Genomic DNA, 23,546 nt, shown 5'->3' with positions numbered 1-23,546 from the left:
TAATGTAGGCTATACCAACTGAAGGGAACTATGTAATTAAATGGAATGATAATGTAGGCTATACCAACTGAAGTGAACTAAGTGTAATTAAATGGAATGATAATGTAGGCTATACCAACTGAAGTGAACTAAGTGTAATTAAATGGAATGATAATGTAGGCTATACCAACTGAAGTGAACTAAGTAATTAAATGGAATGATAATGTAGGCTATACCAACTGAAGGGAACTATGTAATTAAATGGAATGATAATGTAGGCTATACCAACTGAAGTGAACTAAGTGTAATTAAATGGAATGATATATATATATATGCCATTTAGCAGACGCTTTTATCCAAAGCGACTTACAGTCATGGGTGCATACATTCTACGTATGGGTGGTCCCGGGGATCGAACCCACTACCCTGGCGTTACAAGCGCCATGCTCTACAGGCTATACCAACTGAAGTGAACTAAGTGTAATTAAATGGAATGATAATGTAGGCTATACCAACTGAAGTGAACTAAGTGTAATTAAATGGAATGATAATGTAGGCTATACCAACTGAAGTGAACTAACAGTGTAATTAAATGGAATGATAATGTAGGCTATACCAACTGAAGTGAACTAAGTGTAATTAAATGGAATGATAATGTAGGCTATACCAACTGAAGGGAACTAACAGTGTAAATAAATGGAATGATAATGTAGGCTATACCAACTGAAGTGAACTAACAGTGTAATTAAATGGAATGATAATATAGGCTATACCAACTGAAGGGAACTAACAGTGTAATTAAATGGAATGATAATGTAGGCTATACCAACTGAAGGGAACTAACAGTGTAATTAAATGGAATGATAATGTAGGCTATACCAACTGAAGGGAACTAACAGTGTAATTAAATGGAATGATAATGTAGACTATACCAACTGAAGTGAACTAACAGTGTAATTAAATGGAATGATAATGTAGCCTACACCAACTGAAGGGAACGAACAGTTAATTGGCAGTTAAATAGGCCTATGTGTGGTCATTAGGCCTACTGACGGTCGATAATGATAGTGGTTAATATTTAACATGACAGAGAGTGTCGGGGTAGCAAGTTAAAAGGCCTTACAATGTAAATGCTGGATAATGGCACATTTCATAATGGCACATTTCATAACTTTACTGTGGGAAAGTTGATATGTTGATTTATGCGGGCTTAACTCGGGTCAGAATCCCCCTATTGAGAATATGAAAGGGAGGATACTATTTTATTGTATCAGAAACTAATGTGGTGAGTCGTTATTTGAGACCTGCAAGCTGTTCACTCGTATGCGATATGCTCACTAGTGTGTTTAACGGACTCCATGGTTGGCAAGTGAAGTGCCCTCGGGCCTTATCACCTTACACGATCATTTAGATATGTGATGTCATTATTGACCGATAGTTAAAAACGTGTGATTAGATCATTATGTTTGAAATATTTGAAACGTGACCGTATCATTTTCATTATCGGTGGTGAGCACTAGATGTTATAATATTGGATTTGCCTGTCGGCCTCAGTTATGAGTGTTCAAGCACCAGTTTTCTATGGAGTTAACCTACTTGTGTTAAATTACCCTTAAAGTCATATTATTAAGCACTCATATTTCGCTTTGCTCGTTACATTTCGTTTCCGTTCAAATAAACCCAGGGCTGTCTGGGTCACGCTGAATTGTCCGTAATGTTAGGCCTACCCACCAAGAAATTGTAGCACTGCTAAAATGTTATTAAGTGAACGACTGTTCACATCACAGCGTTGGAACGGAAAAGGCAGATGGATAGGCCTATAAGTGTTCCAGAATGGAAATGTTTTGTAGGGAAAATTACCTCCCAGCTGCCAACATCAACATTCGTATGTGATTGCAGGAAATATCAATGTTGGTCAAATTTCCTTTCAATATAAAATACAAATAAAATAACAATTAAGTGTAAGTGAAAAAATATTTAATTACATCCAAAAATATCTTTGTAATAATAACCGAATAAAACATGTGAATATGCAAAACAAACAAAAGCAGAACAGAATACCTGTGTGTTAAAGTGTGTCCTTCGAATGGAGGCAAGGAAACAGTACTGGTCGATGGATGTTTCTCTGTCCCCTCTCTCCTGCCTCCTCGCTCTACCGCTCCACAGCAGTAAAAACAGTTTGTCGTGACGCGGAGGGACGCACATAGTAGGTATTGAGAACACATTGATGATGAAAGAAGATGTAATATAGCCTACAAAAAGTAACATCGTCCCAGGATGAGCGAGATTAGTAGTAAAAAAAATCATGTTCCGCCTCTCATACGGAAGGCGAACATGAGTCGCTCTCTAAGTTCCAACATATCCACGTCAAGGCACTTGGATCCAACCGTCGACCATACATGCAACATTACGCATCCCAGAGGCTGTATGTCAGGAGAACATCGTCAGATAGTTCGTTGTAAGTTAGTCGGAGGCTCGGAGCACCAACGTTATTATTCCTCTTGGTTAGTGTCTGAAAGTGGCGAGGTGGAACAGTCCGATTTACGGTCGACGTCTCGAGACCTCTCATGCTCCGAAAGCTGCTCGCTCGACGGGATGGAATTCTTCTTAGGACGGCCTTTTGGTTTGGTTGGAGATTCCAATCCTCCTCCTTGTAGGACCTGTACAGTGGAAACGATTCAAGTTTCAGTTAAAACAATTCAACCGTTCGCAATAAAGCGGTTTAGTCCTACCATAAAACCAAGATAATTGACAAGTCATTCTCCTCCTTGCGATATTGTTCATAATAAGAAATAAGAACTTACTATTTTCTTCCATTTCATTCTCCTGTTCTGGTACCAGGTCTTGACTTGTAGTTGACTCAGATCCAGACACTCAGCAAGATCTATTCTACATGAACAAAGACAGAAGCGATTAGAGAGATTTCCTTTACATTCTCGAATAGCACACTATGACGCTGCCTTGAACTAAAAGCAGTCGATAGTCAATGGTATTAAAGGAGGATATTTTCTTTGGTTTCATCAGTCATAACAGCAGATAAGGCATTTGCATGTTTTTATTTCTGCCTGTCGCCTTTTCCGCACATCACCAATAACTGGGCTTGGGGATAAACGAAGTTGATTGAATTCATTTGAATACCTGTCAGGTGTTGAAAGGTACTTTTGTTTCTCAAATCTCTTCTCCAGGCCCATGAGCTGTAGCTCAGTGAAGACTGTCCTGCTCCGTCGGCCCTTTTTGGTCTTGCTGCTGCCCTCGCCGAGGTGCTCCAGTTTGCTTCGGAGGTGGATGTCCAGTGGGAGGTGGTGGGAGGCTGAGCCGTGGTGCAGGCCTGGAGCCCCAGATAGGAGAGCAGAGCCTAACGGTGATCCAAGTGAACAAGAGAGTGGCGACATGGGAAACTTCAGGATACCCGACTGGTCGGCCTTCAAAACTGAAAGTCAAACAATATCACATTTAAATATAATTATTCTAGGTCTACACAAAGATAATTCATTTAACAATGCCTATAGGCTACACACTTGACTATTAGCTTGGCAATTACAAACTGATGATGACAGTTCTCTTGGTAAACATAAAGGTTAACATGAATACAGAGAAATGTTACTAAAACATTTTATTTTATAATATTATTAGTAGTAGTATTATTGTATTGTTATATCTGTATTATTTTAATAATAGTTAAGTCATAGTAGTATTGTAGCATATTTAAGATATTACATTATACTACGATAGGCCTCGGCCCAATACAAATAAGAATAATTTAATTGTAAAATGGTATTGTATTTATTTTATAATTATGGTAATACTTATAGCAATAGTTATATTATTATAAACATTATAGATGTATATTCGTATTAACGTTGAAAATATCATTTCAATTAATGTCATATGTAACCAAATGCATCTACTTTCTAGTCGAAATATTGACACGCAAAGTGACTTCACACTCCTACTCTCTTAGTGTTTTCACCCACCAACACAATTTCCCTGAGCCAAATTCATATGACCCATATGACTGCTGAAATGCATAAATAGTGGTATTCGATAAACAAGGACTAGTTTTACAAATCGCATGACCAATCAATGTAAACACGTGTAAAAGGTTCTGGCCTTTCTAGGGAGTTTTTCCTAGCCACCGTGCTTCTACACCTGCATTGCCTGCTGTTTGTAGTTTTCAGCTGGGTTACTGTACAGCACTTTGTGACATCAGCTGATGTAAGAAGGGCTTTATAAATACATTTGACTGATTGATTATACTACACTGGAAAAATAACATGAGTCCAATACTCTGAAGGCAGAGACCCGCTGCGTGAAACTTAAGGCCCGCATCGCCCTTTCTAAAGTCTGGTGACCCAGTGTGATCATTCGCTCGAGTGGAAACATTCACAAGAAAAACTTGTCTACATTTTTTGATACAGCAATATATACTTTAGAAACCTTAAAGATCCAATGAAATTACAATGTTGTTTTTTAAATACGGTGACTAAATTAGGGTGCCCGAATGGCGCAGCGGTCTAAAACGATGCAGTGCAGGCGTCCCTGGTTCGTATCCAGGCTGTATCACATCCGGCCGTGATAGGGAGTCCCAATTGGCCCGGGGTAGGCAGTCATTGTAAATGATAATTTGTTCTTAACTGACTCTCCTGGTTAAATAAAAAAGGCACGCACTGGTAACGCGCTTCTCTCGATTGCTTATTTTGGGGTGCATGGTTGACCTTTGCCCTATAACCTACCATTTGTAGCCTATATATACACATTTAAAACGTTCCTAGATCGTGCACTTCCAATAAGTAAATAATACCAGAAACACAAATGTAAACAGGCTCATATTTAAAGATGCATTAAATCAACTTATTTTACGAGCGCCATTTGGGACAATTACTGCCTGAACGAATCAAAAGCATTCATCTGGAGTAGGGTTTCCCAAACTCGGTCCTGGTCTAGAGAAGACTATATAACAAAGACTTATTGCAAATACAATCACATTTTTCGGGTACACACCTCCATCTTAAAACAAGCTAGAATCAAAAGCAGTGCATCTTACCCAGGTGGTTGTGGTATGGCCGTGCCGATAACAGAGCTTGTACTCCGAACTTGAGCAGCTCCCCTGCCGGGGTAGACATCTTATGGTCCGGGTGGTCGGTCAGAATCTCTTCGATCATGAAGCTCCGGTAGCGATGTGAGTGGGAGCGGTGGTCGTTGTAAGCCTCCGGAAGATAGTAGTGAGCCCCCAAGTCCAAGGGATGCTGCATGGTTCAGTTCGGTCAGCGGGAGAGACCGAGTGCAATAAAAACGTTAATTTTTCTTCCTCCTTGGGTAGTCTAGCTATACCGTAGAGACATGCAATCACATTTAAAAAGCCGTCCCTTCTCACTTTACAACTCTGGGATGGAATAAGTCACTCGGGTGCAGGGCTGGAAGTTAACATTCTCAACTGGACACTGAAATAAGCCCGTCCTGATTCTGCCTGGTGGCTGAATCAAACCGTTTCTTTGCTAAAACCCAAATATGGAGATTGCAATATGGAACCAAACGCCCTCAAAGTGTCATCATAACGTTTAATTTCCGGCCAATATCAAGTAATGCAGTCTACCCCTGTTTACTGTAGGCTATAGCGTCGCTGAGAGTATGCATGGAGCAGTTCAAGGCTTATAAGAGAGTTCCCTTTCTATGCTCCTCCCCTCCTTAGACGAGCCAGCCTCTCAGACCCGAGGAAGGAAGGAAACATTTACATTTACATTTACATTTAAGTCATTTAGCAGACGCTCTTATCCAGAGCGAAACATCTATTAACACTACTTTGCATGCTAAAATAGGCAAATTATTTAAGCAAATTAGTAGGCATGTATTTGGTTTGGACACATTAGCCTGCCTATCTACTCTTGACCAGAGAAAGCAAGAAAGATTTATTGTACACAATGTTGAAGGAATGCTGGTGTGAGATGGTCAATGTTGAAGGAATGCTGGTGTGAGATGGTCAATGTTGAAGGAATGCTGGTGTGAGATGGTCAATGTTGAAGGAATGCTGGTGTGAGATGGTCAATTTGAAGAAATGCTGGTGTGAGATGGTCAATGTTGAAGGAATGCTGGTGTGAGATGGTCAATGTTGAAGGAATGCTGGTGTGAGTTGGTCAATGTTGAAGGAATGCTGGTGTGAGATGGTCAATGTTGAAGGAATGCTGGTGTGAGATGGTCAATGTTGAAGGAATGCTGGTGTGAGATGGTCAATGTTGAAGGAATGCTGGTGTGAGATGGTCAATTTGAAGGAATGCTGGTGTGAGATGGTCAATTTGAAGGAATGCTGGTGTGAGATGGTCAATTTGAAGGAATGCTGGTGTGAGATGGTCAATGTTGAAGGAATGCTGGTGTGAGATGGTCAATGTTGAAGGAATGCTGGTGTGAGATGGTCAATGTTGAAGGTCCCAATGGCTATGTCTTTGAAATGCATTTTACAATGAATGTTAAAACATTTTGTTGTAGAAAGTAAACATTTCGATTAAATATATCAGGGAAATGTATACAAATGTAGGCCTATGTAATTTGTTAAAGACATGCAATTCATTCATACCCAAACACTGAACAATACCAGATCAGGTCATGCAACATTGTTTAGAAATAGAAATATACACTGATGGCCGGAAGCATCAATTTCTTAGTTTGCTTCATTAATGATGACTCGCTCCAGCAGGTATATTTCACTGGTCACCCCCAAAAGCCTATTCCTACTTTGGCCGCCTTTCCTTCCAGTTCTCTGCTGCCAATGACTGGAAAGAATTGCAAAAATCACTGAAGCTGGAGACTCATATCTCACTAATCTTTAAACACCAGCTGTCAGAGCAGCTCACAGATCACTGCACCTGTACATAGCCCATCTGTAAATAGCCTATCCAACTACCTCATCCCTATATTGTTGTTTTTTCTTCTCCTTTGCACCCCAGTATCTCTACTGGCACATTCATCTTCTGCACATCTATCACTCCAGTGTTTAATTGCTAAATTGTAATTACTTTGCCACTACGGCCTATTTATAGCCTTACCTCCCTAATCTTACCTCATTTGCACACACTGTATATAGATTTTTTCTATTGTGTTATTGACTGTACGTTTGTTTATTCCATGTGTATCTCTGTGTTGTTGTTGTTTGTGTCTCACTGCTTTGCTTTATCTTGGCCAGGTCGCAGTTGTAAATGAGAAATTGTTCTCAACTGGCCTACCTGGTTAAATGAAGGGTTAGGGTTATATATATAAATACCTGGTTAAATAAAGGGTTAGGGTTATATATATATATATATATATGTGTGTATATAAATACCTGGTTAAATAGCATTAGTGAGGTCGGGCAATGATGTTGGGCGATTAGGCCTGGATCGCAGACGGCATTCAAATTCATTCCAAAGGTGTTCGATGAGGTTGAGGTGTGGGCTCTGTGCAGGCCAGTCAAGTTCCTCCACACCGATCTCGACAAATTGCTGTATGGACCTCGCTTTGTGTACGGGGGCATTGTCATGCTGGAACTGTTGCCACAAAGTTGGAAGCACAGAATAATCTAGAATGTCATTGTATTCTGAAGCAATAAGAATTCCCTTCACGGGAACTAACAGACCTGGCACGAACCATGAAAAACCGCCCCAGACCATTATTCCTCCTCCACCAAGCTTTACTGTTGGCACTATGCATTGTGACAGGTAGAGTTCTTATGGCATCCGCCAAACCCAGATTCGTCCGTGGGACTGCCAGATAGTGAAGCGTGATTCATCACTCCAGAGAACACGTTTCCACAGCTCCAGAGTCCAATGGCGGCGAGCTTTACACCACTCCAGCCGACGCTTTGCATTGCGCATGGTATCTTAGGCTTGTGTGTGACTTCTCGGCCATGGAAAACCCCTTTCATGAAGCTCCCACCGAACAGTTCTTGTGCTGACATTTCTTCCAGAGGCAGTTTAGAACTCGGTAGTGAGTGTTGCAACCGAGGACAGATGGTTTTTACGTGCAGCACGCTTTAGCGCTCGGCGGTTCCGTTCTGCGAGCTGAGCTTGTGTGGCCTACCACTTTGTGGCTGAGACGTTTTTGCTCCTAGTCCTTTTCACTTTACAATAACAGCACTCACAGTTTACCGGGGAAGCTCTAGCCAGGCAGAAATTTGACGAACTAACCTGTTGGGTTCACGAGTGGTGCAAGCGGTCTAAGGCACTGCATATCAGTGCTAGAGGCTGTATCACAACTGGCCGTAATTGGGAGTCCCATAGAGCAGCACACAATTGGCCCGAGCGTCATCCGGGTTAGGGTTAGGCCTTCATTGTAAATTAGAATTGGTTCTTAACTGACTTTCCTAGTTAAATAAATACAATTGTTGGAAAGGTGGCCTCCTATGATGGTGCCATGCTGACAGTCACTGAGCTTTTCAGTAAGGCCATTCTAATGCCAATGTTTGTCTATGGAGATTGCATGGCTCTGTGCTCGATAGTACACGTCAGCCAGCAACGGGTGTTGCTGAAATAGTCGAATCCACTAATTTGAAGGGGTGTCCACCTACATTCATATATATAATGTAGGTTCAAGTTGAAACTGGACCTGACAATCCATCCACCAACACCACACTGAAATCAATGAAACAAGTATTGTCCATGACTACTGGCTGGTTCTGTTGCTTTATGTCACATAATCAGTCATTAATTATTTGAGTTTTTAAAATTCATTTACAGGGTTAGCTTGTAAAGTGGTATAGTGTTTGCTAATGCTAGGCTTTAAGTTAATTTACAGGGTTACCTTGTAAAGTGGTATAGTGTTTGCTAATGCTAGGCTTTAAGTTAATTTACAGGGTTACCTTGTAAAGTGGTATAGTGTTTGCTAATGCTAGGCTTTAAGTTAATTTACAGGGTTAGCTTGTAAAGTGGTATAGTGTTTGCTAATGCTAGACTTTAAGTTAATTTACAGGTTTAGCTTGTACAGTGGTATAATCTTTTCTAATGCTAGGCCTCAAATACTGGATAGTACACTGAACTAAAATATAAACGCAACATGCAACAATTGCAAAGAGAGTTACAGTCCATAGAAGGAAATCAGTCAATTTAAATAAATTCATTACGCCCTAATCTATGGATTTCACATGACTGGGCAGGGGTGCAGGCCTGGGAGGGCATAGGCCCACCCACTTGGTAGAGAAATTAACATTCAAATCTCTGGCAACAGCTCTGTTGGACATTCCTGCAGTCAGCATGCCAATTGACCGCTCCCTCAAAACTGGCATTGTGTTGTGTGACACAACTGCACATTTTAGAGTGGCCTTTTATTGTCCCCAGCACAAGGTGCACCTGTGAAATGATCATGCTGTTTAATCAGATTGTTGATATACCACACCTGCCAGGTCAAAGGAGTATCTTGGCAAAGGAGCAATACTCACTAACAGGGATGTAAACAAATTCATATACAAGATTTGAGAGAAATAAGCTTTTTGTGAGTTTGGAAAATGTTGGGGATCTTTTATTTCAGCTCATTAAACATGGGACAAACACTTTATATGTTGGGTATCTATTGTTGTTCAGTATAGCAGCATAATAAACTCTGAAACCACTGCAGGCTTATATTTCATCACAATGACCAAAGGCCTTCGATTATGGCTTCACACATTTGATTTAAAAAACGAATTTGCTTACCTAAAATTAAATATATTAATCCACTGGCATCTTGAGTCGTTCTGGATCACTGCTGATGTTACCAAAAATATTGAATAAAATTTAATGAAAAGTTTCCATCTTTACAGAATTGAACCTTTTCTGAAAAATAGTTATTGAGATGTATATTTCTGAATAGATCCAATATGTCGAACCCTTTTTAAAGTGAACCCTCTACAGCGCCTTCAGAAAGTATTCATACCCCTTGACTTAAACATTTTGTTGTGTTAGTCTGAATTTAAATTGATTTATTTCTCTCACCCATCTACACACAATACCCCATAATGATAAAGTGAAAATAGGCTTTTAGACATTTTAGCAAATGTATTGAAAATGAAATTCAGAAATATCTCATTTACATACAATACGTATTCTCACCCCTGAGTAAATACATGTTAGAATCACCTTTGGCAGTGTGCTTGAATGCTTGAAATATGAAGAGTGGTACTCAGTGATGTGTTGTGTTGGATTTGACCCAAACATAACACTTTATATTCAGGGCCCAAAGTTAATTTCTTTGCCACATTTTTTTGCAGTTTTACTATAGTGCCTTGTTGCAAACAGGATGCATGTTTTGGAATATTTGTATTCTGTACAGGCTTCCTTCTTTTCACTCTGTCAATTAGGTTAGTATTGTGGAGTAACTACAATGTTGTTGTTCCATCCTCAGTTTTCTCCTATCACATCCATTCAACTCTGTAACTGTTTTAAAGTCACCATTGGCCTCATGGTGAAATCCCTGAGCAGTTTCCTTCCTCTCCGGCAACTGAGTTAGGAAGGACACCTGTATCTTTGTAGTGACTGGATCTATTGATACACCCTCCAAAGTATAATTAATAACGTCTCCATGCTCAAAGGGATATTTAATGTCTGTTTTTATTTGTATCCATCCACCAATAGGTGCTCTTCTTTGCGAAGCAATGGCTTTGTGGTTGAATCTGTTTAAAATGCTGCTCGACTGAGACACCTTACTGATACTTTTATGTGTGGGGTACAGAGATGAAGTAGTCATTCAAAAATCATGTTAAACATGTTAAACACTATTTTTGCACACAGAGTGTGTGACTTGTTAATATTTTTTAAGCAGGTTTTTCCTCCTTGAGTCTTTGCATTAACAAAAGGGTTGAATAAATGTAAATGTAAATGAATACTTATTGACTCAAGACATTTCAGCTTTTCAATTTTTATTCATTTGTAAACATTTTCTAAAAACATAATTCCACCTTCACATTATAGGGATAGGCCAGTGACATAACATTTCAATGGAATCTGTAACACAACAAGTCAAGGGGTGTTAACACTTTCTGAAGACACTGTATGCAACCCAAACCAGCACAGAGAGAAACAAACAGTTTGAGTCTGATCTAAACCAATAAACTCTAACAAAATAAAACTGTGAAATAGGTCTGTTTGTCACGTTCTGACCTTTATTTCCTTTGTTTAGTATTTATTTAGTATGGTTAGGGTGTGAGTTGGGTGAGCAGTCAATGTTTGTTTTTCTATGATTTGGGTATTTCTATGTTTCGGCCTAGTATGGTTCTCAATCAGAGGCAGGTGTCATTAGTTGTCTCTGATTGAGAATCATACTTAGGTAGCCTGGGTTGCACTGTTTGTTTGTGGGTGATTGTCTATGTTGATGGCTTGTTTCAGCGCAGCTCACATTAGCTTCACGGTTGTTATTTTGTTGGTACTTCCGGGTTGGAGCAAGCGGTCGCATCGACACTTCGCTCTGCAGGTAGTATAACTTTTTCATTACATTTCATTACTTTTCATTATAGCACAACGGTTTGATTTGTCTAATCTTAGCAATTTCTTCTTAGCTAGCTACATAGCCGTCTTTGTATCAAAGATAATTGCGTAATTATCGTATTTCGCCGTCCAAACGTAGTCTTCACTAGCCAGCTAGCTAACGTCCACTGATTAGCTGCACTGGAGAAACTATTACACTCAACTGAACGACTTGAGTAGTGTTAGCTAGCTACATAGCTGTCCTTGCTGTCTTCGTATCCAAGATAATTGTGTAGTTTAGAGTGTGTAGTCTTAGAGTGATTATCTTAATTTACCGAGTTTAGCTAGCCAGCTATTTGTCGTCCTTAACGTAGGAGACTCTGCTAGCTAGCCGACAGCTAGCCAACAGCTAGCCAACGTCTTCTGAAGACTCAACAACTCGGTCGCATTCACAGGTAGTATCACATTTTCATTTTATTTCATTACAGTATAACGGTTTGATTTGTTTGCTCGTAGCTAGCTACATAGCCGTCTTTGTATCAAAGATAATTGTGTAGTCTAGAGCGATTTTCTAGGTTAGCTAGCCAGCTATTGTCGTTCTTTTAACGCAACGCAACGTAAACAACACTACTAGCTAGCCAGCTAGCCCCCGAATAGCAGCACTGCAGAAACTATTACACTCAACGGAACGACTTGATTAGTGTAGTGTCAACAACGCACCCACTGCCAGCTAGCCTACTTCAGCAGTACTGTATCATTTTAATCATTTTAGTCAATAAGATTCTTGCTACGTAAGCTTAACTTTTCTGAATATTCGAGACGTGTAGTCCACTTGTCATTCCAATCTCCTTTGCATTAGCGTAGCCTCTTCTGTAGCCTGTCAACTATGTGTCTGTCTATCCCTGTTCTATCCTCTCTGCACAGACCATACAAACGCTCCACACCGCGTGGCCGCGGTCACCCTAATCTGGTGGTCCCAGCGCGCACGACCCACGTGGAGTTCCAGGTCTCCGGTAGCCTCGAACTGCCGATCTGCGGCCAACAAGGCAGAGTTCCATCTCAGCCTATGCCTCCCTCCAGTCCCTCGACTTCTTGGCACTGACGGAAACATGGATCACCACAGACAACACTGCTACTCCTACTGCTCTCTCTTCGTCCGCCCACGTGTTCTCGCACACCCCGAGAGCTTCTGGTCAGCGGGGTGGTGGCACCGGGATCCTCATCTCTCCCAAGTGGTCATTCTCTCTTTCTCCCCTTACCCATCTGTCTATCGCCTCCTTTGAATTCCATGCTGTCACAGTTACCAGCCCTTTCAAGCTTAACATCCTTATCATTTATCGCCCTCCAGGTTCCCTCGGAGAGTTCATCAATGAGCTTGATGCCTTGATAAGCTCCTTTCCTGAGGACGGCTCACCTCTCACAGTTCTGGGTGACTTTAACCTCCCCACGTCTACCTTTGACTCATTCCTCTCTGCCTCATTCTTTCCACTCTCCTCTTTTGACCTCACCCTCTCACCTTCCCCCCCCTACTCACAAGGCAGGCAATACGCTCGACCTCATCTTTACTAGATGCTGTTCTTCCACTAACCTCATTGCAACTCCCCTCCAAGTCTCCGACCACTACCTTGTATCCTTTTCCCTCTCGCTCTCATCCAACACCTCCCACACTGCCCCTACTCAGATGGTATCGCGCCGTCCCAACCTTCGCTCTCTCCCCCGCTACTCTCTCCTCTTCCATCCTATCATCTCTTCCCTCCGCTCAAACCTTCTCCAACCTATCTCCTGATTCGGCCTCCTCAACCCTCCTCTCCTCCCTCTCTGCATCCTTTGACTCTCTATGTCCCCTATCCTCCAGGCCGGCTCGGTCCTCCCCTCCCGCTCCGTGGCTCGATGACTCATTGCGAGCTCACAGAACAGGGCTCCGGGCAGCCGAGCGGAAATGGAGGAAAACTCTCCTCCCTGCGGACCTGGCATCCTTTCACTCCCTCCTCTCTACATTTTCCTCCTCTGTCTCTGCTGCTAAAGCCACTTTCTACCACTCTAAATTCCAAGCATCTGCCTCTAACCCTAGGAAGCTCTTTGCCACCTTCTCCTCCCTCCTGAATCCCCCCCCCTTCCTCCCTCTCTGCAGATGACTTCGTCAACCATTTTGAAAAGAAGGTCGACGACATCCGATCCTCGTTTGCTAAGTCAAACGACACCGCTGGTTCTGCTCACACTGCCCTACCCTGTGCTCTGACCTCTTTCTCCCCTCTCTCTCCAGATGAAATCTCGCGTCTTGTGACGGCCGGCCGCCCAACAACCTGCCCGCTTGACCCTATCCCCTCTCTTCTCCAGACCATTTCCGGAGACCTTCTCCCATACCTCACCTCGCTCATCAACTCATCCCTGACCGCTGGCTACGTCCCTTCAGTCTTCAAGAGAGCGAGAGTTGCACCCCTTCTGAAAACCTACACTCGATCCCTCCGATGTCAACAATTACAGACCAGTATCCCTTTCTTTTCTCTCCAAAACTCTTGAACGTGCCGTCCTTGGCCAGCTCTCCCGCTATCGCTCTCTGAATGACCTTCTTGATCCAAATCAGTCAGGTTCCAAGACTAGTCATTCAACTGAGACTGCTCTCCTCTGTATCACGGAGGCGCTCCGCACTGCTAAAGCTAACTCTCTCTCCTCTGCTCTCATCCTTCTAGATCTATCGGCTGCCTTCAATACTGTGAACCATCAGATCCTCCTCTCCACCCTCTCAGAGTTGGGCATCTCCGGCGCGGCCCACGCTTGGATTGCGTCCTACCTGACAGGTCGCTCCTACCAGGTGGCGAGAATCTGTCTCCTCACCACGCGCTGTCACCACTGGTGTCCCCCAGGGCTCTGTTCTAGGCCCTCTCCTATTCTCGCTATACACCAAGTCACTTGGCTCTGTCATAACCTCACATGGTCTCTCCTATCATTGCTATGCAGACGACACACAATTAATCTTCTCCTTTCCCCCTTCTGATGACCAGGTGGCGAATCGCATCTCTGCATGTCTGGCAGACATATCAGTGTGGATGACTGATCACCACCTCAAGCTGAACCTCGGCAAGACGGAGCTGCTCTTCCTCCCAGGGAAGGACTGCCCGTTCCATGATCTCGCCATCACGGTTGACAACTCCATTGTGTCCTCCTCCCAGAGCGCTAAGAACCTTGGCGTGATCCTGGACAACACCCTGTCGTTCTCAACCAACATCAAGGCGGTGGCCCGTTCCTGTAGATTCATGCTCTACAACATCCGCAGAGTACGACCCTGCCTCACACATGAAGCGGCGCAGGTCCTAATCCAGGCACTTGTCATCTCCCGTCTGGATTACTGCAACTCGCTGTTGGCTGGGCTCCCTGCCTGTGCCATTAAACCCCTTCAACTCATCCAGAACACCGCAGCCCGTCTGGTGTTCAACCTTCCCAAGTTCTCTCACGTCACCCCGCTCCTCCGTTCTCTCCACTGGCTTCCAGTTGACGCTCGCATCCGCTACAAGACCATGGTGCTTGCCTACGGAGCTGTGAGGGGAACGGCACCTCAGTACCTCCAGGCTCTGATCAGGCCCTACACCCAAACAAGGGCACTGCGTTCATCCACCTCTGGCCTGCTCGCCTCCCTACCACTGAGGAAGTACAGTTCCCGCTCAGCCCAGTCAAAACTGTTCGCTGCTCTGGCCCCCCAATGGTGGAACAAACTCCCTCACGACGCCAGGACAGAGTCAATCACCACCTTCCGGAGACACCTGAAACCCCACCTCTTTAAGGAATACCTAGGATAGGATAAGTAATCCCTCGCACCCCCCTCTTTAAGATTTAGATGAACTATTGTAAAGTGACTGTTCCACTCGATGTCATAAGGTGAATGCACCAATTTGTAAGTCTCTCTGGATAAGAGCGTCTGCTAAATGACTTAAATGTACTGGTTTTGTATAGTGTTTCAGTGTTCAGTTCTTTCTTTAATTCAACATTCAACATGGACACATATCACGCTGCATATTGGTCCTCCGATCCTTCTCGCCTCTCCTCTTCAGATGAAGAGGAGGACGACCGTGACACTGTTTTACATTTTCCTTCACTCTAATTGATATCTACATGTTTTTCCAGATAGGACTAGTATTCATTATTGTCATGTGAAATAAATAAACCAATATTTTTCTAACAAATCTAAAATAACTGAAACCATATTCGGGCAGTATGGAAATAACACATTATAAACCCAAAAGCATTTCAAATACTTCTAGTAAGTTGAACACAAAGTCAATAAATTCACTATTGCTTCATATGTTTGTGGTACTGACTCAACTAAATGAGAATGTACCTACATTGTACCTGATGTTGCCTCTACCGTCTCTTATGACCAAAAATAACTTATAGACATCAGGACTGCAGTTCCTCACAACGGACTAGCAGAATCCTTTTTCTTTTTTCACGACTCTGACGAGCCCGAGTCGAAGGATATACGACTCCCTCGGGGACAGGCCCCAACCCCCGTGATCTGCGTGAAGAGGCGGAGAAAGGGCGGGCTGCCTTCTGAGGAGTCGGAGGCGATCGAATAAACCCCCACTTCTCTCAATCCTGCTAGCAAACATGCAATCTTTGGAAAATAAAATGGACGAGTTACTGGGAAGTTTAAACTACAAACGGGACATTAAAAACCATCTTATGCTTCACGGAGTCGTGGCTGAACGATGACAATATCAACATACAGCTGGCTGGTTATACGATGTACCGGCAGGATAGAACAGCAGCGTCTGGAAAAACAAGAGGTGACGGTCTATGTATTTTTGTAAACAACAGCTGGTGCACGACATCTAAGGAAGGCTCAAGCTATTTTTCGCCTGAGGTAGAGTTTCTCATAAGCTGTAGACCACACTACCTACCTAGAGAGTTTTCATCTGTATTCTTTGTAGCTGTTTACATACCACCTCAGTCAGAGGCTGACACTTACATAGCATTGAATGAGCTGTATTCCACCATAAGCAAACAAGAAAACGCTCACCTAGTGGCGGCACCCCTAGTAGCTGGGGAATTTAATGCAGGGAAACTTAAATCTGTTTTACGAAATTTCTATCAGCATGTTAAATGTGCAACCAGAGGGAAAAGATCTCTGGGCAACCTATACTCCACACACAGAGATGAATACAAAACTCTCCTTCACCCACCATTTGGCAAATCTGACCATAATTCCATTCTCCTGATTTTGGCTTACAAACTAAATTTAAAGCAGGAAGCACCAGTGACTAGATCAATAACAAAGTGGTCAGATGAAGCAGATGCTAAGCTACGTAACTGTTTTGCTAGCACAGACTGGAATATGTTCCGTGATTCCTCCGATGGGATTGAGGAGTACACCACATCTGTCATTGGCTTCATCAATAAGTATTGATGATATAGTCCCCACAGTGACCGTACGTACATACCACAACCAGAAGTCATGGATTACAGGCAGCATCCGCACTGAGCTAAAGTCTAGAGCTGCCGCTTTCAAGCAGCGAGACTCTAACCCGGAAGCTTATAAGAATTACGTTATGCACTCCGACGAACCATCATACAGGCAAAGCGTCAATACAGGACTAAGATCGCGTCATACTACACCAGATCTGACGATCGTCGGATGTGGCAGGGCCTGCAAACCATTACAGACTACAAAGGGAAGCACAGCTGAGAGCTGACCAGTGACACGAGTCTACCGGGCGAGCTAAACTACTTATATGTTCGCCTCGAGGCAAATAACACTGAAACATGCATGAGAGCACCAGCTGTACCGGAAGACTGTGTGATCATGCTCTCCGCAGCTGATGAGAGTAAAACCTTTAGACAGGTCAACATTCACAAGGCTGCAGGGCCAGACGGATGGATTACAAGGACGAGCATGTGCTGTCCAACTAGTGTCTAGCAAGTGTCTTCACTGACATTTTCAACCTCTCCCTGTCCGAGTCTATAATACCAACATGTGTTAAGCAGACCACCATAGTGCCACCGGGTGACAGCGGCTCTCAAACGAGCCCATGTTCTTCCTGCTCCCGGGGAGGCCTACTGGAGTTAGGTAAGTTGGGCTAGAATCTGTGTCTTTAGTTGGGAATACCGTTATAGTTTACCACATAGCTGGTTCTATGGCTATCATTAATTTTTTTTTCTGCAATATAAGGCTAGACCAAATTTGCTTCCTGACCAGGCCTTGGAATGCTAACGTCAGCTAGCTAACTAAACTAAGTTAGCCGTCTTGTTTGCTTTGTGAATTGGCTAGTTAAGATGGCTAGCTAGCTATGAACCCATGTTTTCTATCAAACTACTTGTGGGCTTTATATTGTTGACTAATTACCCAATGGGCTTTAATTTCTCAACTATCTCAGCTTGTGGATATCGTGACTGACTAGGAGGAACCTCTATTTTTCTGAAGCGAGGGAAATTTAAGCAACAATTTTTATATTTAAACCAAGATAGACCACAGCCTGTCGTTATTCTTCTACTTTCTACATTGTAGAAAGACATCAAAACTATAAAATAACACATGGAATCATGTTGTAACCAAAAAAGTGTTAAATCTAAATATATTTTAGATTCTTCAAAGTAGCCACCCTTTGCCTTGATGACAGCTTTACACACTCTTGGTATTCTCTCAACCAGCTTCAACTGGAATGCTTTTCCAACAATCTTGAAGGAGTTCCCATATATGCTGAGCACTTGTTGGCTGCTTTTCCTTCACTCTGCGGTCCAACTCATCCCAAACCACCTCAATTGGGTTGAGGTCGGGTGATTGTGGAGGCCAGGTCATCTGTTGCAGCACTCTCCTTATTGGTTAAATAACACTTACACAGCCTGGAGGTATGTTGGGTCATTGTCCTGTTGAAAAACAATGAATGGTCCCACTAAGCGTAAACCAGATGGGATGGCGTTTCGCTGCAGAATGCTGTGGAAGCCATGCTGGTTAAGTGTGCCTTGAATTCTAAATAAATCACAGTACCACCAGCAAAGCACCCATACACTGTCACATCACTTCCTCCATGCTTCACAGTGGGAACCACACATGCGGAGATGTGTTTTTAGAAAATAAAATGCTTTTTTGACTCGTTGGCATGAGATGTGAAACACGTGTCTTTAGGCGGTTGCGGAGGCAGTGGTCCCAGCTGTGAGAAGAAAGCAAAATGTTAGCTAGACATGCCATGTTTGATCTTGCCTGAGGCTCTATCTGCCAAAGCCTAGCTATGGTCCTTCTGTAGCTCAGTTGGTAGAGCATGGCGCTTGTAACGCCAGGGTAGTGGGTTCGATCCCTTGGACCACCCATACGTAGAATGTATGCACACATGACTGTAAATCGCTTTGGATAAAAGCGTCTGCTAAATGGCATATATTATTATTTTATTATTATTATTATTATTATTATTATTATTATTATTACTATAAAAGCCACCTGTCACCTCCACCAGTGTGGCAACCATAACCTCCTGACAGTAAAGTTTGCTTATCTTCTTGGCTCTTTCTCAATGAGCTAATGTTTGGCATTATGTTCTGGAAAAAAATACAATATGATTTATGTGTCTGTATAATGAATTAACTACACCTTCATTAAATGCCGTCTAGCTAGCTGGATAATAATAGAATGTGGCTAGTGTAATGGGGTTGAAGGAAATAACTAATGTTTATGGTTCGGTTCTAGTAATATGGGCAGAGACTTCTCTACTCTTGTTATTGTAGGTGGTAACTGGGGGATACGTAGCTAGGGTTTTGTTAACCAGTAATGTGGGGCCCAGTTGGGTTATACGCCACAGTAATGTGGGGCCCAGTCGGGTAATACGCCACAGTAATGTGGGGCCCAGTCGGGTTATACGCCACAGTAATGTGGGGCCCACTTGGGTAATACGCCACAGTAATGTGGGGCCCAGTTGGGTTATACACCACAGTAATGTGGGGCCCTGTTAGTTTATACGCCACAGTAATGTGGGGCCCTGTTGGGTTATACGCCACAGTAATGTGGGGCCCTGTTGGGTTATACGCCACAGTAATGTGGGGCCCAGTTGGGTTATACGCCACAGTAATGTGGGGCCCTGTTGGGTTATACGCCACAGTAATGTGGGGCCCAGTCGGGTTATACGCCACAGTAATGTGGGGCCCAGTCGGGTTATACGCCACAGTAATGTGGGGCCCTGTCGGGTTATACGCCACAGTAATGTGGGGCCCAGTCGGGTTATACGCCACAGTAATGTGGGGCCCAGTTGGGTTATACGCCACAGTAATGTGGGGCCCTGTTGGGTTATACGCCACAGTAATGTGGGGCCCAGTCGGGTTATACGCCACAGTAATGTGGGGCCCAGTTGGGTTATACGCCACAGTAATGTGGGGCCCTGTTGGGTTATACGCCACAGTAATGTGTGGCCCTGTCGGGTTATACGCCACAGTAATGTGGGGCCCTGTGAGTTTATACGCCACAGTAATGTGGGGCCCTGTTGGGTTATACGCCACAGTAATGTGGGGCCCTGTTGGGTTATACGCCACAGTAATGTGGGGCCCAGTTGGGTTATACGCCACAGTAATGTGGGGCCCTGTTGGGTTATACGCCACAGTAATGTGGGGCCCAGTCGGGTTATACGCCACAGTAATGTGGGGCCCAGTCGGGTTATACGCCACAGTAATGTGGGGCCCTGTTGGGTTATACGCCACAGTAATGTGGGGCCCTGTCGGGTTATACGCCACAGTAATGTGGGGCCCAGTCGGGTTATACGCCACAGTAATGTGGGGCCCAGTCGGGTTATACGCCACAGTAATGTGGGGCCCAGTCGGGTTATACGCCACAGTAATGTGGGGCCCTGTCGGGTTATACGCCACAGTAATGTGGGGCCCTGTCGGGTTATACGCCACAGTAATGTGGGGCCCAGTCGGGTTATACGCCACAGTAATGTGGGGCCCAGTCGGGTTATACGCCACAGTAATGTGGGGCCCAGTTGGGTTATACGCCACAGTAATGTGGGGCCCTGTTGGGTTATACGCCACAGTAATGTGGGGCCCTGTTGGGTAATACGCCACAGTAATGTGGGGCCCTGTTGGGTTATACGCCACAGTAATGTGGGGCCCTGTTGGGTTATACGCCACAGTAATGTGGGGCCCTGTTGGGTAATACGCCACAGTAATGTGGGGCCCTGTTGGGTTATACGCCACAGTAATGTGGGGCCCTGTTGGGTTATACGCCACAGTAATGTGGGGCCCTGTTGGGTTATACGCCACAGTAATGTGGGGCCCTGTTGGGTAATACGCCACAGTAATGTGGGGCCCTGTTGGGTTATACGCCACAGTAATGTGGGGCCCTGTTGGGTTATACGCCACAGTAATGTGGGGCCCTGTTGGGTTATACGCCACAGTAATGTGGGGCCCTGTTGGGTTATACGCCACAGTAATGTGGGGCCCTGTTGGGTTATACGCCACAGTAATGTGGGGCCCTGTTGGGTTATACGCCACAGTAATGTGGGGCCCTGTTGGGTAATACGCCACAGTAATGTGGGGCCCTGTTGGGTTATACGCCACAGTAATGTGGGGCCCTGTTGGGTAATACGCCACAGTAATGTGGGGCCCAGTCGGGTTATACGCCACAGTAATGTGGGGCCCAGTCGGGTTATACGCCACAGTAATGTGGGGCCCTGTTGGGTTATACGCCACAGTAATGTGGGGCCCTGTTGGGTTATACGCCACAGTAATGTGGGGCCCAGTCGGGTTATACGCCACAGTAATGTGGGGCCCTGTTAGTTTATACGCCACAGTAATGTGGGGCCCTGTTAGTTTATACGCCACAGTAATGTGGGGCCCAGTTGGGTTATACGCCACAGTAATGTGGGGCCCAGTCGGGTAATACGCCACAGTAATGTGGGGCCCAGTCGGGTTATACGCCACAGTAATGTGGGGCCCACTTGGGTAATACGCCACAGTAATGTGGGGCCCAGTTGGGTTATACACCACAGTAATGTGGGGCCCAGTCGGGTTATACGCCACAGTAATGTGGGGCCCAGTTGGGTTATACGCCACAGTAATGTGGGGCCCAGTCGGGTTATACGCCACAGTAATGTGGGGCCCAGTCGGGTTATACGCCACAGTAATGTGGGGCCCAGTTGTGGGGCCCTGTTGGGTTATACGCCACAGTAATGTGGGGCCCTGTTGGGTTATACGCCACAGTAATGTGGGGCCCTGTTGGGTTATACGCCACAGTAATGTGGGGCCCTGTTGGGTTATACGCCACAGTAATGTGGGGCCCTGTTAGTACGCCACAGTAATGTGGGGCCCTGTTGGGTTATACGCCACAGTAATGTGGGGCCCTGTTGGGTTATACGCCACAGTAATGTGGGGCCCTGTTGGGTTATACGCCACAGTAATGTGGGGCCCTGTTGGGTTATACGCCACAGTAATGTGGGGCCCTGTTGGGTTATACGCCACAGTAATGTGGGGCCCAGTTGGGTTATACGCCACAGTAATGTGGGGCCCTGTTGGGTTATACGCCACAGTAATGTGGGGCCCAGTTGGGTTATACGCCACAGTAATGTGGGGCCCACTTGGGTTATACGCCACAGTAATGTGGGGCCCTTGGGTTATACGCCACAGTAATGTGGGGCCCAGTTGGGTTATACGCCACAGTAATGTGGGGCCCTGTTGGGTTATACGCCACAGTAATGTGGGGCCCAGTTGGGTTATACGCCACAGTAATGTGGGGCCCAGTTGGGTTATACGCCACAGTAATGTGGGGCCCTGTTGGGTTATACGCCACAGTAATGTGGGGCCCTGTTGGGTTATACGCCACAGTAATGTGGGGCCCTGTTGGGCCACAGTAATGTGGGGCCCTGTTGGGTTATACGCCACAGTAATGTGGGGCCCTGTTGGGTTATACGCCACAGTAATGTGGGGCCCTGTTGGGTTATACGCCACAGTAATGTGGGGCCCTGTTGGGTTATACGCCACAGTAATGTGGGGCCCTTATACGCCACAGTAATGTGGGGCCCAGTCGGGTTATACGCCACAGTAATGTGGGGCCCTGTTGGGTTATACGCCACAGTAATGTGGGGCCCTGTTGGGTTATACGCCACAGTAATGTGGGGCCCTATACGCCACAGTAATGTGGGGCCCAGTCGGGTTATACGCCACAGTAATGTGGGGCCCTGTTGGGTTATACGCCACAGTAATGTGGGGCCCACTAATGTGGGGCCCTGTTGGTTATACGCCACAGTAATGTGGGGCCCAGTTGGGTTATACGCCACAGTAATGTGGGGCCCTGTTGGTTATACGCCACAGTAATGTGGGGCCCAGTTGGGTTACGCCACAGTAATGTGGGGCCCGCCAGTAATGTGGGGCCCTGTTAGTTATACGCCACAGTAATGTGGGGCCCTGTTGGGTTATACGCCACAGTAATGTGGGGCCCAGTAATGTGGGGCCCAGTTATACGCCACAGTAATGTGGGGCCCTGTTGGGTTATACGCCACAGTAATGTGGGGCCCAGTCGGGTTATACGCCACAGTAATGTGGGGCCCTGTTAGTTTATACGCCACAGTAATGTGGGGCCCAGTCGGGTTATACGCCACAGTAATGTGGGGCCCTGTTAGTTTATACGCCACAGTAATGTGGGGCCCAGTCGGGTTATACGCCACAGTAATGTGGGGCCCTGTTGGGTTATACGCCACAGTAATGTGGGGCCCAGTCGGGTTATACGCCACAGTAATGTGGGGCCCTGTTGGGTTATACGCCACAGTAATGTGGGGCCCACTTGGGTAATACGCCACAGTAATGTGGGGCCCTGTTGGGTTATACGCCACAGTAATGTGGGGCCCTGTAATGTGGGGCCCTTATACGCCACAGTAATGTGGGGCCCTGTTGGGTTATACGCCACAGTAATGTGGGGTTGGGTTATACGCCACAGTAATGTGGGGCCCAGTTATACGCCACAGTAATGTGGGGCCCTGTTGGGTTATACGCCACAGTAATGTGGGGCCCTGTTGGGTTATACGCCACAGTAATGTGGGGCCCAGTTGGTTATACGCCACAGTAATGTGGGGCCCTGTTGGGTTATACGCCACAGTAATGTGGGGCCCAGTTGGGTTATACGCCACAGTAATGTGGGGCCCTGTTGGGTTATACGCCACAGTAATGTGGGGCCCAGTTGGGTTATACGCCACAGTAATGTGG

General features: G+C 45.0%; 1 protein-coding gene across 1 annotated transcript; it reads right to left on the bottom strand.

Moving 5' to 3' along the window:
• Window positions 1–2,181: 2,181 nt before the first annotated feature.
• On the bottom strand, window positions 2,182–5,591 carry LOC124004029 (homeobox protein BarH-like 1). The gene is made up of 4 exons (XM_046312766.1): window positions 5,024–5,591; window positions 3,118–3,409; window positions 2,784–2,868; window positions 2,182–2,639 (listed from the first exon to the last, which is right to left on the bottom strand). The coding sequence occupies exons 1-4, from the start codon at window positions 5,229–5,231 to the stop codon at window positions 2,472–2,474; spliced, it is 753 nt and encodes a 250-aa protein (XP_046168722.1). The 5' UTR covers window positions 5,232–5,591; the 3' UTR covers window positions 2,182–2,471.
• Window positions 5,592–23,546: the final 17,955 nt, after the last annotated feature.

Source organism: Oncorhynchus gorbuscha, linkage group LG18 (genome assembly GCF_021184085.1).
Source record: "Oncorhynchus gorbuscha isolate QuinsamMale2020 ecotype Even-year linkage group LG18, OgorEven_v1.0, whole genome shotgun sequence".
Taxonomy (NCBI): Eukaryota; Metazoa; Chordata; class Actinopteri; order Salmoniformes; family Salmonidae; genus Oncorhynchus; species Oncorhynchus gorbuscha.
Note: the sequence above shows the minus strand (reverse complement) of the source record. Positions and strands in the feature narration are given on the sequence as shown.

Coding starts and splice junctions, on each gene's coding strand:
- LOC124004029 (XM_046312766.1), bottom strand. CDS start 5,231: ATGCAGCATCCCTTGGACTTGGGGGCTCACTACTATCTTCCGGAGGCT. Junction 3,410..5,023: donor GCCATACCACAACCACCTGG/GTAAGATGCACT, acceptor TTTGACTTTCAG/TTTTGAAGGCCGACCAGTCG. Junction 2,869..3,117: donor TACCTTTCAACACCTGACAG/GTATTCAAATGA, acceptor TTGTTCATGTAG/AATAGATCTTGCTGAGTGTC.